This window comes from Puntigrus tetrazona, chromosome 8 (genome assembly GCF_018831695.1).
Source record: "Puntigrus tetrazona isolate hp1 chromosome 8, ASM1883169v1, whole genome shotgun sequence".
NCBI classification, from domain to species: Eukaryota; Metazoa; Chordata; class Actinopteri; order Cypriniformes; family Cyprinidae; genus Puntigrus; species Puntigrus tetrazona.
This window is the reverse complement of record NC_056706.1, coordinates 21836744-21852109: the sequence shown is the minus strand read 5'-3', so window position 1 is coordinate 21852109 and position 15366 is coordinate 21836744. Positions and strand designations below refer to the sequence as shown.

Sequence of the window (15366 nt, the reverse complement as noted above, 5' to 3'; positions counted from 1 at the left end):
TTTGTCTGACAGCAGCCAGTGCTCCACACAGAGATCTGATCTGATCATCATCAGTCTGTCTGGGATGACAAGAAACACAACAAACTGAGACAGACTCAACGGCTCCAAGATGCTTCAAGAAACCGATACAATCGATGCAGTGAAGCCACAGAAGAAAGGAAAGCATCTTCACACGTTAAAGGTTCTTACGGACTTATTTAGACAAAAGGGTTCTTCTATATCTACAGTGGTGTGAAAAAATGTTTTAGTTTTTTTTTTGCATGTTCGTCACCCTTTAATGTTGCAAAACAAATTAAAAATTTAATCAGAGACAACAAGCAAACGCAGCATGCAGTTTTTAAATGCAGGTTTTTATTATGAAGGAAAAACTAAATCCAAACCCACACGGTCTTGTGTGAAAAAGTGCGGCAATGAAGGACAGCCGTTCGTGACCTCCGTTCGTGACCTCAAGCCGAATCGAACTTGGGTTCTGCAGAAGGACAATGATCCAAAACACACCAGAAAGTCCGCCTCTGAATGGCTGAAGAAAAACAAAATGAAGACTTTGGAGTGGCCTAGTCAAAGCCCTGACCTGAATCCTATTGAGATGCTGTGGCATGACCTCAAAAAGGCGATTCATGCTCGAAAACCCGCCGGTGTTCCTAGATTAGTTCCCAGATTCCTCCACAGCGCTGTAACAGACTCATTGCGAGTTATCACAAACAGTCGATAGCTGCTAAGGGTGGCCCGACCAGTTATTAGGTTCAGGGGGCAAGAATTTTTTCACACAGGGCCGTGTTGATTTAGTTTTCCCTTTCATAATAAAAACTGCATGTCGCGTTTACTTGTGCCGTCTTTGATTAATATTTAAATTAGGTTGATGATCTGAAACATTAAAGTGTGGCAAACCCTTTTACTCTCCAACATTTTTCACGCCGCCGTGTGGCATCTCGAAGCGCTTTGATTTTTAATATTGTTTCTGCGAAGCCGCCTGCAAGTAGCTAGCAAGTGCACAGAGGTCAAAAACCGTTTTAAACACAAAGTACGCTCACACCGGATGTTGATTTGATAGAAGTCAATTGATAAGGAAAATCTGCTTTTGACAGCGTCCTCGTTTTACAGCATTTTTACACAAGTGCCTACCTGTAGCTTTGCAGGTAGGTTTCTTGAAGCATCTTGGAGACGTTGGTGCAGTTCTTCTGGATCGAGTCTGTCTCAGTTTCTTCATGCCACTCCAGACAGATCAGAGCACTGGCTGATGTCAGACAAACTGATATTTCTTAGTGACACACCACAGCAAAAGATAGAAATAACTGACTCGAAACCGTTTTACTGATGCGCTAATAGTTTAAGTCACCGCTGGGCATTAAATCATTTTCCCAAACCTGCTTCCCAAAGAGTTCTCAAATAATCCCAGTCGCTGTCTTGAAACCCGCATGGGTCCTGGAATCAGATCAGTGTGTCCGGAGCGAACTGCGATCCGGTCCACCACAGCACACCTCCACAGACCCCCAGGACCAGGACCACCGCCGCGGCTCTGAGCACGGCTCTGGGGGGACGGCTGAAGTCGGGGGGGCCCATCGTCGCCAGCAGCGCGCTCGTGACGCTGAGCGTGAAGGCGATGGAAATGGCCGTGTTGATGGCCACAATCTGACCGAATTTAGCGAAAGGCACGATGACACAAAAAAAGAGCGGAATGGTTGAAATCACCGTCGTCACGGCGCTGGAAACTATAGCAACGCCCACGTGATTGGCTGCTTCGAGGGTCCGCGTCTGCCGTTTGATGGAGGGCTCCTGCAAGCCGAAGCAGAAACACGCGTGAAAACTCTTAACATTCCCTAAACTTTTTTCTGCTTCGCTGCCCTCACTTTGTTTTTAAAGTCCTAGATTTATTAAATGAAGAAGCGCGAATTGCCCATCATGTTTACCGTTCAACTCTGTCAGCAATTATATTCACAATAGCAGAGAGAGATATTGTGCTTTCAGCCTCCTCTCCTCCAGCTTCACGAGGATCAGGAGTGTTTATCTCATCAGTATGCTGACATTTCTCCTCATCGCCGGATCTGGGCTCAGAAGCAGCAGCTTATAACGCTGCAGTCAGATTCGTGTTTACGGTTTCCCGACTTAGCCTTTAGTTAAGTTTCGCCTACTAACAGAAATATTCTTCATAATTTTTACAGTCATTGATTTGTCCAACTTTCTCCAGCTGAAAATATTTAGTGTAAAATCAGGCCGACTGTTTAGACGTATGAAATGTTTGCGCAGAAACCATGCTAAATTTTAGCTCGTTGATCATCTCTCGAATATGCGCGTGCGTGATTCATAGAGTTTGGTTTTCGATAATGTCCTACTAATATAAATAAACTTAATCTTAAAGGAATAAATATATTATGTACTAAATCTTTAATAAATATAAAAATAAATGAACCTTTTATTAATGCATCAAGAAAGCCATTATAATTAATTATTAAATACTTCTTAAGTAAAAGCAGATTACTCCAACAAATAGCTTTTTGTGGGGTTTTTTTTTTTTGGCAGAAGCAGATAACGCTGCTTTTGTAAGGTTGCATGAAGACATTTCAGCTTTTATTTTTACCCTGAAGAAGATATCACAGTTCATCAAGTTCCACCCTAGACCACTTTTAGTCAGCTTTGATGAAATTCTTCTCAGCCAGCGTCTCTTTCAAAGTAAAAGTAGCCTTGTCACCTGACCTGAAAACAGCGTGCTGATTCGCTAAAATAAACTTACTGGATTCTGTGTTTAGAAACAATAAAGGCGCTTTTCAGCTTCACTGTAAAAACAATAACTTGCTACCCCGCTACTTAAAATGTTTTTGTTGAGTCAACTAAAATATAACATGTTACTTAATGGTAATGGTAAAAGTTGAAAAAACTATTGATTTTTACGGTGTTCTGCGGTAAAAAGCAAACCTGTGATCAGCGTTGCCAAGTCTGTGATTTTCACGCAGAATTGGGCTACTTTAATGGTCTTTCCACAGTACGTTTCGAGTGGAAATTGGGCTGGTTCTGCTGTGAAAACCTGGCAACCCTGCTCGCTATGCGTTTAAGTATTATTGATCTGTTTTTGCAAACATACCGAACTGTGATCCGTCGGTCCCGAGGTGTCAGCGTCCCCCGCCAGTAAATATCCCTCCACCAGATGAAGGCAATAGTCCACAGAAGAGCCCACCAGTATGGAGAGAGAGATGGCTTCAACTGCACCCATCTCCCATCCCAGCCAATACATGACCGCCACCACCAGACACACCATCCCTGCCAACACACACCCAGCTTGTTTAAAACTCTTCATCGCTGTTCAAAAACGCTCCCAATTATTATTATTCCCTCCCCTACTTGAAATCAAGCACCATTGCACATTTTTTGAAATCTATTTCCTTGTTTAGTTGGACACGTAGGAGTGGGGATGATTTTCCCAGTCTCTTTTCATTTCGCATAATTTGTATATTCGTTCAGTCTGAGTAATCACTTGTAGTGATAATATTCCCGGTTGAAAGCGAGTTAAATTACGGTCATGTCTGGCATATTGTATTAACATATAAATGAGATGGGAATAGAGGCGCACATTTCAAAGGCAACGATTTTCACCGTCAGTACATATTACACAAGTCAATTAAATTCAAAAGAATGGCTAAAGCAGGCATTTGATGGCAACGTCCAAAAGGAGACACCGCATTTAAGTATCCTCGATGAAAATTAGTTGGCCCGTAATAAACAGCGGTAAAGTATTTCAAGGGGCTACGGTAAATTACAGAATCAATCTCACATAAGCATGTCCAGGTCATATTTCATTCAGAAATAAAATGACATTATTACCTTTTATCAAGAAGACATTATTAAGAAATATCGAACCGTTTAAAGAAAGTTTGTCATTTTTTTGCATCGCGAGTAATTGCGCATTTAAATTTGTATTTCGGTAATGTTTCCGAATGTTATTTCTATTTTTTTGTTATCATCTCCATTCTCAATGCTTCTCATTAGATATTGTCGCACACGTGGACCGTGTTGTTGTTGTTTTTGTCTTGTGCCATGTGCCCTGTGTGCCTTCCGTTCCTGTTAATTGTATCATTGTCTTCAGCTGTGTCTTGTTCATTTAGTCAATTACTTTGTGTATTTATTCCCTGTGTGTTTCAGCTCCGTTTGTCCGACCTCGTCCGTGTTTGATGTGGTTTAGTTTATCTGCCCGAGGTGTTGCTCCTTTATGTGTGCGTTTTTAAAATGGTTATCTCTATATTCTCGTCGTGCGCTCCTTTTACTAAATATAAAGCACAAATCATTTTTAATAAATTTAATTCAGTGCGAATCCTACTAAATGAACTAATGTAAAACGCTGCATTACGTGTCAATATAATAAATGTTTTTGGCATCACAATAACGTTCGCCTGCTTACAAAATCAATCATTTTAATTCAAAATATCATCACTATGCAAACAAATGTAAATGATTAAGGCTTAACCTTCGTTGTGCATAAAAAGTGCATTTTTTTTGTGATTTTAAGGTTGGAAATAACAGCACGGAGTCATTAACAAAAAAACTAAACGAACAAAAACGTAGGTTTAAAATGTAAACGCTACTAGTTAATGTTTTGAGGTTTGGCATACCCAGAATGCTCAGCAGGATGGGCAGCAGCAGCAGCGGATGAGCGGTAAACACAGCCACTGATGCGACGCATATGGCAAGAGACAGAAGCAGGCTGTAGAGGGCGCTCTCTACACCTACAGTCAGCAGATCAAAGAGGTTAATGCAATATAAATAGAGGATCTGAGCAGAGATTCATTATTGTCAGTTGTTGAGAGTGAAGTTAATGAGCACTCATGTTAATGATGTCTGCGCCTCAGACTAATCGCTCTTAAATTGCTCATTTATTCAAGCAGGGCCATTTTTATCGGAGCTCCTTTCTGTCTTCGCCGCGTTCTATTTTTGCTCTCTTGCCTATGATTTCCATGAAGATCTGTTTCCAGTGCTGGCAGGTCTGAAAGCCTCGTCTCAGAACCGAGGACGCTGGGAGCGATGCGAGCTGCTTCTGCAGGAAACTCTCCCATTGGAGGAAATCAGAGTGAGTCTGAAACGAAGACTTTCCTTTGTAGGTGGTCTGAAACGCAAAACAATTACGGATGTCAAGTCAAAAACATTCAAATATCGAATTTATACATTAAATATTAACGCTGCGATGCTACATAAGGGCATACCAGATTTAGGTTGCGTTTGAGCTCTTTTGAACCAAGAACGTTTTTTTCTAAATAAGTATGTGATCTACAACGGTTTAACATTTGGTTGGTGAAGCTACAAATCAAAACACGGCCTACAATCTGCACGCGTATATACTGTTTACGTGCACTCCCTATTGAGGTAGTTTCTACCCAGGTGACACATTTTTTTTAATTATATGACACAAAATCAACCACTGATACACAAAAGATCACAGTCACAATTTTATTTTCAGTTTAGGCATGTATTTTTTTTCCTTAGCCAAAAATTGCTAATTACCAATTTGCAAAGAAGTGGCGTTTAGGTAGATTTATGAATACTGTTCAGAGGTGGCATGGATGCATTTACACTGCAATTAGAATTGCATGCATAATGCTACGAGGTTTTAATTTGCCATTAATTGAAAGTTCTATTAAAACTCTCCAGGCGTGCAACTGCAAGTCACCATCTTTTGTACTGCTCACAGATGCTCAACAGTTTTGCAATGAACGAAATTGAGAACAATTACTGATATTAAAGTGCTCCTATTATTGATTTTTGAAAATGATCTTTCATGCGGTTTGTAACACAGCTCTAAATGAATGAAAACATCCTGCAAAGTTGTAAATCTGAAAGATTTCCAAACAAAGGATGGAAAAAGTGCCATAGAAGAATGTCAATAAGAACTTTTTGAAATGCAGCAATGAACTCACTGATTCAAAAGCCATGGAGATCCAGTGCACTCTTCCGCCCTGCATGCCCACTGCACCATGGGAGAGCTGCCCAGGCAAGAGGTTGGGCTCCGGAAGAGAGTGACACTCAGGGTGGAGTAACGGCAGGATGGATGTGAGGCTGTTACCTGCACAATATATACAATACAGACGGTTTCTAAACAGCTTCGCATTTGAAAAACAGTTTTGATCTCGTTAAATCATCAGTTCATTTAATCCAGTGTAGCAAGAGTGTCGATATCCATCTTTTAAAGGGTTAAGCGAGCATTTCGGATCGTCGCTCCTCACCTGACGGCAAGCACTGAGCTCCACCAGGCTTCACCAGCTTGGTATTGGCACTGATGGCTTTGCACAGCTTGCACAAGTGCCCGATCTCATTAAAAACATCAAAGTCTGGATCATAGATCACACTACCCTTTGAGGGAAAGGAACGTCAATAATCATTAAATTAATTATTCATAAAACAGCTTCAAAGGAAAACAATCAATATACAGTGTGCAGACTGAGACCTCATCGACAAGCGTGAGTTTTCGAAAAGATGGAAGTCAAATTATTACCATTTAAAGTCTGAAATACCAAACAACAGTCTTCTCTTGAACATCATATTTGATTTCATGGCTTGTATGGTAAGATATTAAACAATATGGCACTCATACCCAAAAGGACGAAACGCCTCATATTTATTTATTAGTAAAATTAAATTCTGATACCTTACAAGGTAAATCAATGAGACCTACATACATGAGATTACATGAAATTCATATAAATATCACTCAGTCGTCACTGTCTGCCAATAATATATGTTAGGAACTTGATATTTAAATGCATAGTTTTATGATTAAAATCTGTATAGTACGAAAAGCCACAAAAGCCTGAATATCGTAATGCTTTAAAAAATGCATCTATGGATAATCAAGTAAACAAAAAGTTGTTTGAGTCCAGTAAGTGTTCATCTTGAGGTATAATTAACACTATAAAAGGAATCCCTTTATCAAAATGAAAAAGATGTATTTCACAAGCTGGATGTGGACAGATTTTAGAATTATACTGAAAGAAGCATAAACTATTAATCAGATGATCGTGTATAAAATCATACAGAAGCCGAACAGGGTTGAGCTTCTAGGTCTTTAATTTGCACGAGGAAATTTGCGTCAATCAAAATATAAGAAAACGACCTGTAGCGGTTATTTTTTTTCCGCGCCTTGCATTTTTATTGTTGTTCCCAGTAGTGTGAGTCGTGGAAAAAAGTTTCAAAGCCTGCAGGGATTCATACCCTGAAAACGTTAACACATTTTTAACAATTACCCAGCTACCTTTTTCTCGCCGCTTTTAAAACACCTCGAGACGAATTAATTCTAATCTCTAACTATTTATTTTAGTATGCCAGGTGGGATATGATTCTATGATTCTCCCCCTAAAGGGAAAAAAAATTTAAATTCGCTTTTCATTTAAATGCAAGTCAGTGCTTTCATTTCGAGTCAAAAAAGCAACACAAATTGAATACCTGTGGTCTACTTACTTTTCACTCTATATACGCCACAGGTATTCATTTAGTAACGACTGACTTTTTGTGAACTATCCATTTTTAGATGTTGACTTTGATTAATCCATTATCTATTTTCACGAAAGGGCTTCATATTCGTGATGCAAAGAGCTGTATTCTGTTGTACCAGGTCTCCGATAACATGGTTGTCTGAGCGCTGAGTGCGGTTGATGCCCAGTATCCCGAACACCACGAACACCATGGCTCCGGTGTCCACCAGAGGACGCACCGCTGGTTTCCCGCACTGACCTCCACCGCAGGGGTTAAAGCCCGACGTCCTGGAGATCTTAACCTGGGCAGGAGCTGAGCAGATACACACCATGCAGCTGACGCTTACGAAAGAATTAAACGACAAACTGACAGAAAATGAAGCGTTTAGTGTTTCAAAATGATTGGGCCAGGTTATTTAATCGCTTTCATTTCGGGAGAGCCTGAAGAAAATGTTGTGCTTTTATACGTTATACCCTTCTGATCGACCCCACACTATTTAGTAACGGTCATATAATTTGGTCAATTTTTAGGAGTCGGAAAGCAGCCTTCAAATCTAATAGACTAAAGCCACAAAACTCTCATTTTAATTTCATGAAGTCTTTGAAAAATCATTGTTCTTACCACAGGACTGCAAAGAAAAAAAAAAAGAAGAAAGAAATAATCAGCTACAACACCTACAATCCTTACTTTATTCTGCACGCGTTTACAGTTCAGTCTAAAATCTTGATGTTTGTTTTTATAAATGTAGATACGCTTAAAAGATCAATTATTGTTGAATGATTATTGCAGAAATAATGTACTTATTAATAGTAACTTGGTTAGGAGTAGGGAAGAAGAACATGGTCATGCAAAATATATGCACTAAAGAGTTAATAACAGGCACGATAATAAGCAACTAATTAATAGTGAGAACTGGTCCCCATACTAAAGTGTTACTGATACATTTTTGGGGTGACCTGGCCCTTTAAATGAAATGCACATCTTCGAATACACTGAAACCTGTACCTGCAGGTAGAGGTGCGTAGAAGCTGCCCTGAGTGGGTCCATCCGGTCCGGAGCTGAACACACACCCCGGAGGCCCCTCACACACGCGGCTGGGATACGGGCTGATCGTGTGCTGGGCGAAATACAGCTTCCTGCCCGAAACACAGACGCCAGCTCATTTCCAGACACTTTGTTACGCCGAAACGGGTCACACGGGGGGTTAACCGCTGCACTAAGAACGATGCGACCGCGTGTTTTGTTTTTGTTTTTGCCACTCGCCTGCTGTGCTGCTGCTCGACCGACGCCACGTAGAAGTCAAACTCCGATGTCCAGCGCCGGGTGGCGTCACACGAGCGCAGAGTCAGCATCCAGCGCGGCCGCGGGTGATACGCGTGAGACACGCACACACTCATCCGCGTGCTGAAGTTGCTATGGGGACTGCTGTAGGCCTGTTACCGTGACAACACATCCATCAGTGTTCGTCAGCTCAGACGGAAAGGGCTGTAAAGGCGATCGACGCGCGCTGAGGTGATACGGCATTACGCTGCGCAAACCCCTCCGAAGACGATGGCATTCTGAGGGCTCCCTATAGACCTCCAGCTTTGTATTTCGACCAGGTATTAGCAGACGGCCGGTAATGGCTTTCGTCTGTGTACTGAAGGTATTTAAGAGATGTGAAAAACACATTTGCCAGCCCTAATTATGTTTTCAAGAAAATGGCTTATCACAGCTGTCTCTCGACACGGCTGTTTGTGCTCGCCATTGTTTTTCTTTTCTTTGCTTAATGGAGAACATTAAACTCGCAGCCGTGTGTGTGTGTGTGTGTGTGTGTGTGTGTGTGTGTGTTTGTCAGTGTCAGGCAATAACAATTCATGAGTGTGAATCTGAATTGAACTGACAATAGCATGCTGAAGTGGAATGACTGGAAGAGGATGTGAATGGCAATTCAAAGATGTTCAGATATTCAGATATACAACCGAGGAATTTCTTTACTTCAGCAGTATAAAAAATATTAATACTGCCATTGTTAATTTTACCACTTATTTGCAAGTGCAAAAAAAACAATAGATAACGGATAAGCTGAACTATTGCAATTATTTAAATAAAACTGAAATTAAAGCAAAAAAAGTGCATTCAAAATATTAATACTGCAATAGTATATGAATCTAAAAACAACACTGGTGCAGTTTGAGGTTTATGTTTATAGTGACAATTAACAATACGCTCTATATTATACAGTAATATGAATTTATCTGAATCTCATTACATTTTATTTCTGCTTGCTTTAAATACAGTTATATATATGCCTCGTTAGTTTAAGTTCATCTCATAACATAACTAGAATTTAAATCCTCAATTCGTTTCAATTAATTGCACACAGTCGTGTGTGTGTGTGTGTGTGTGTGTGTTTATACGTGGCCAAACAGACCTGAAAGAAGGGCACATCCCCGTGTGTAGACGATGACGCCTGCCAGGGTGCAGGTACACTGGCACTTAGTGAATAACGATACAGAGGAACGGCAGAGCCCAGCTCCAGTTTAAACACATAGACGGTAAGGAGACCACCTGCAGAAAATGCACAGAAACGGTGGTTCACTACATCAGGGCGGAAAACATCAGACACCTGTCAATTCTAAATGAGCTTGTTACTTGCTAACCAAAGTGAATATATCTTACAATATACAATATATCTTTGTGGTCCAAAAAAAAAAGTGGTTTTCTAAAAACATTAACAAAAAGGACATTTTTGAATAGTTAACAGACAATCTGATTGATAGCAGTGGTTTTTGAAGCAAAGTTGTTCAGAATGAGGAGATGCATGATATGATATGATATAATGTGATATGATATGAATAACCATGCATATAACAAAATTGCATATATCGCCCCACAGTGGCTGATTTTTTTCAAATTTCTGAACTAGACTGAGTGCTTAATATGCATAGAGTTTGGTGTTAAAATTATAGCTGTTTTAGAAAAAAAGTGTCCATTCGTCTTTTTAAAGTTTTGATGAAATTAATTTCATTTTTTGTTTGGTTTTGACTGGGCGTAAAGTTAGCAAAGAAAAGGCTAGTTAGCAAAATTAGGTTCTAAAAAAACCTCCAAAATAGCTGAAAATGTTATGTCAGTGATATAAGACACCTGAGTCTGTAATAAGCACTTTTGATGTGCTGTATGTAGAACTGATGATAATGGTTGAACTAGGTATTGCACTCCAAATTCAAAATATTGTAGACGTTTTGTTTTTTCCTCCTCCATAAGTAACGTTTGCTTTTGAAAGCAAAAGTTTTACGAAAACCAGTTCAGCTGAGAAACTCTGAGCCTTTCCCGTCAGGTAATATAAGGCATTAGCATCGACTCGAGCCTTCGTTATTTTATAATACATCGTGTTTATGCTAAAACATACTTTTCTCAACCTCTAGAAGTGCGCTCCGTTTATGACCTCGCGGCTAATAGACATGAAATAAAAGCAACAAAACATTCATTTGGATTTAAGGGGGATTTAAAAAACCAATTAAAATTGCCAGCGTGAATATATATCAATAAAGGGGTGCGTTGGCTCGCATTTTATTTAGTGATTTCACAGGAGCAGAGTGTGTGTAAGAGCTGTTTGTGCCACATAAAACAGTGATGATCTATATGAATATGATGCCCTTAATAGGGTCCTGGGTTTTTTTTTTTAAAGGGGAGGATTCAGGGTAAAATATTCTTAGCTGCTGCAGGGATGAGGGACTGCATAATAACATAAAAAAATCATTAAAAAGCCAGTGCAGTTTAGAGAATATCCAAATGTATGTTTTCACAGTACATTAAGTTCATCAGGTTAATTAACTGTGGGAAAATGCACTTTGTAATTGTTAAGCAGCCAGTTTCCGAATACGCTGTCAAACTGAAATCAGGTTAAAACTGAATTTCCACGGTTTCTCGCCGGACGTGAGCCGTTATACGATTACTGCAGATAAGCTGGAGTACAGTAGCCAAATGATGACACGGAATCAAATTAGTTTCGTAACTGATGGATGCTGTTACTGAATCAACACTGAAATGACTCGAGTTTAATAATGACTCCATTGCCTTCAGTGGAAATGCTTATAGCTACTATAATCTTGTTTCATAATTTGTTAGCTTTACATCTGCGGATAGAGACAATATATAATTCCCAAAGCAACAACTTTTTTATTTCGGTGTTATTATATATATATATATATATATATATATATATATATATTACATAATACACTTCTAATTAGATTATATTACATTTTAAAATACCCGTAATCATATTACAGTTACTCTTTACACGTCACATATTATTTACAGAATGACAGTAAATTATTCATAATTAGATTTTTTCTTTCATTTTTTTCCCCCTTATAAAACCCTACCGTTTTTTACATTTAGAAAGTCGTCCTGTTTTTTATTAACTCGCATACCCAGGTTTGCAGGTGTTTAATACACTTCCAATTTTGATAAAAAAATGTGATAAAAAGTGCTCTGTGACCTACTTTCTGTTCATTGTCTTATTGTGTTCAGGTGTTTTGAGTTAATTATGTCGTTTGCTTTGTCTATATAGTTCCTGTTTGTTTCAGTTCAGTCCTATCTCGTCGTTTATTGTGTGGTTTTGTTCTGCCTGCCTGCAGCTATGCTGTTGATTCGTGTGGAGAAGATTAAAAACCGTTGATGTTATAGTCTCATCTAGAGTTTCCCTCTACATCCAATGAATTACATTACTAATTATTTCTATTATGTCATTTTGGTCAGATTGTACAATTTGTAAGTAGCACTGTAAAAAAATATAGTAATAATATATATATATATATATATATATATATATATATATATATATATTGCCATTCAAAAGTTCTGAATAATAAATATTTTTAGTGTTTTGATATTAAACTTAAATTATTGCATTTAATCGATACAGTAAAAAAATATTTGATACAGTAAAAATTATACCGTAAAAAAATACAGTAAAAAACATTAGTAATTAGGGACTATTGCTACAATGTAACATGTGTTAACACATTTCTATATGATTGTGTGTTCACAATAAAGGGATAGAAATGAACCTCGCAGTCGACCATCTTGACCAACCTGGTTAGAGCTAGTTCTAGTACCTCAGTTAAGCAGACGGAGGCCTAGTGAGCTGATTAACCGTGCTCTTAAACTAGTTTGCCGTCCTGACAACCTTCTGCTGCTACGACCTGGTTTTTCCAGCAGGGACTGCATCAGAGACTGATTAAGCTTTGATAAAACAGGTGTCAGTGTTTTTCCAGCCTTTCCTCGCAGCGGAGAAACAAACCTGCGAGCGTCTGCGTGCTGTTGTTGGAAGCTGGTTTGGTCTGGTTTGAGGGAATTGTGGGATGGCTCCCTGAGGTAGAGCTTGTGAAGTCAGCAGTACTGTGCAGATTATGAGGTCGCTCCATAAAAACACCTGTGAGATAAAGAGAGGTGGAAAACTTCAGTCTGTAACACTTTAGGCAATACTTTATTTTAAGGTCCGATTCTCACTATTAACATGCGTGTGATTAGCATATTGGCTGTTATTAGCAGCATTATAGTTTTATTCTAGCCTAATAAGTCGTATTGTTCTAGTCTATTCTGCCTTATCATATTTTAGATTTCTTAATCTCGATATAAACTCAACCACCACCTATATTAACAATAAATACTGCTACAAACTTACTATATATGAGGAGTTTGCTGAGGCAAAAGTCTTCAAATTGGTCCTTAAATTAAAGCATGATTAAATTACCGACATAGTAGAATTATTTAGGCATTTACTATATAGATTTAGCTTAATATTAGTAATATATAATTTAGTTGTACACTACAATGAAAATGACATGATATATATGCTATGGTAATAATTTAGTACCATGGTATTTATCGTAGCACCGTGCCATTACCATGCTATAATTGCTATTATTTAATATCATCAATGGAAGCACCAATACTTGAGCATTGTTATATAACATAATATACTATAATTAAAACATTTTTGGGACTCGTAAGAAAAGCTGTATTTATTTGAACAAAAATATTTGACTAGATTTTGAAATGCAATTAATCACCACTAATTGTTTGGCATTATCACTGTAGTCTTTAGTAATCTAAAAGTAGATTTTTTGATGAAAAGATTGTTCAAAAGAACAACATCTTTCTGAAATGTTTTTATGAGTGTAAAACTATTTTGGGTAATTTTGATTAATTTAGTGCATGTTTTTTTATAAAAGTATATAAGTATATTTAAGTACTTTCGAATATAGTAGAGTATAGTATAGAATGGTATAGTATAGCATGGTATGGTATGATATGTTATAGTATAGTATATTATGATACATATATTATGGTATGGTATAGTATCATACTATACTATACCATACCATATTATAATATGTGTTGGTATGGTATATTATAATATAGTATTGCATCATACAATATGGTATGGTATAGTATCGTATGGTATTGTATTATAGCATATGATATGATATGGTAGGGTATGGTACAGTATCTTATGGTATGATATAGTATAGTACTATATGGTATTGTATCAGATAATATGGTATGGTATGGTATAGTGTAGCATTGTATGGTATTATATAATATAATATAAAATGATATGGTATTGTATGGTGTAGTAGAGTATAGTATTGTATAGCACAGTACATTATAGTACGGTACAGAATAGTATATAAATGATGTGGGGGTCAGGGAAAAGGTTTCATTATTTAAATTTTTTTCAATCAAAATAGTATGTTTTTGTATATTATGACTGCACAAATAACCACTCTTGATTTTGATTCAATTGTGGCATTTCATGGCAACATATTTTTGCTAAACAATGTAACTGATTATAAACACCATACAGTCGGCCCATCAAATCAATGAAAAAATGAATCCCTTCAATGTGTGAGAGCTTATTGATGAAAGTTGCCCGACACCCATATACTGGCGCTACTCAAAAGCAAATGTTTCACCTCATTGCCTGCTGCCTTCATCTCAGAGGCCTCTGCGTAAGTTTGGTGCGGTTTTACTCTTTCCCTAAGCAGAAAATCTGTAAGCTAATTAAATAAGGCAGCGCAAACGAGTCAAGCAATTGTTTTTGATGAGCCACTGGAGTATACGGCCCAGCAGCGGCGTTCGGAAGACCCACCCGAGCACATATGGCAGGCGATGCCCTGGGCGCTGAGGTTGCTGCGCATGTCCAGCAGTCTCTGCAGGTTGGTGTCTCTGTGGAAGAGCACAGGCGCGTGACTGGCCGGCCGCAGGAGACAACAGCACCACACCGAGCCCAGCAGAACCAGAGCATACACACCTGAAACACCAGACAGAACGTACGTGAGAGGGCTGAAGTACGGAACGAGTTGACGGGGGGGAAGGGTGTTGATCACAAAAAACTAATGCTGGATTTAACCCTGATGTTGTGTTATGGTCATTCCGACCCAGAATGCTATATTAAGGTCAAAAAGCATATAACTAATTAAAAAAAAAAATTATATCTATTAAGATATTCGGCAAATGGAAGATGACTTGATATGCAATTTTTTGTGTTTTTAGTCCTAATAATATAACGAACCTGACTGTTTCGCTGCCCATTTAGTCTAACCAGTCCTTTTCAGGTTAAATAAAAATACAAAATTTAATTAGGTATATTTAGATCGTATTACATTTTAAAAATCAGACTAAAGTTACTTTTTTATCGATTACATAATAACATAAAAATGTTAAATGATTCATATTTATTGACTGATCATGATTATTGATTGATCTCTGAAATACAAGCCCTGTTTGTGAAACCTTAATGTAACGTTTAATGCATTTAATGTTATTATATGCATAATAACACCAAAATGAAATATTTCATCCTATTTAAATCAAAGTCATTGAGTTAGGTCAAAAGTAATCAGAAAGTAGTTTAAATATATT

At 38.1% G+C, this 15366-nt stretch overlaps 1 protein-coding gene across 1 annotated transcript in view; it reads right to left on the bottom strand.

Moving 5' to 3' along the window:
• Nucleotides 1–334: 334 nt before the first annotated feature.
• Nucleotides 335–15366, bottom strand: part of disp3 (dispatched RND transporter family member 3) — a 48652-nt gene continuing 33620 nt past the window's right edge. The window contains exons 10-21 of the mRNA XM_043246269.1: nucleotides 14594–14755; nucleotides 12740–12871; nucleotides 9863–9999; nucleotides 8713–8882; nucleotides 8455–8585; nucleotides 7586–7761; nucleotides 6204–6330; nucleotides 5898–6043; nucleotides 4930–5089; nucleotides 4599–4712; nucleotides 3077–3252; nucleotides 335–1773 (exon numbers count right to left, since the gene is read on the bottom strand). Of these exons, the coding sequence (XP_043102204.1) occupies nucleotides 1429–1773; nucleotides 3077–3252; nucleotides 4599–4712; nucleotides 4930–5089; nucleotides 5898–6043; nucleotides 6204–6330; nucleotides 7586–7761; nucleotides 8455–8585; nucleotides 8713–8882; nucleotides 9863–9999; nucleotides 12740–12871; nucleotides 14594–14755 (1976 nt within the window). The 3' untranslated portion in view covers nucleotides 335–1428. The remainder of the gene's footprint in view (nucleotides 1774–3076; nucleotides 3253–4598; nucleotides 4713–4929; nucleotides 5090–5897; nucleotides 6044–6203; nucleotides 6331–7585; nucleotides 7762–8454; nucleotides 8586–8712; nucleotides 8883–9862; nucleotides 10000–12739; nucleotides 12872–14593; nucleotides 14756–15366) is intronic.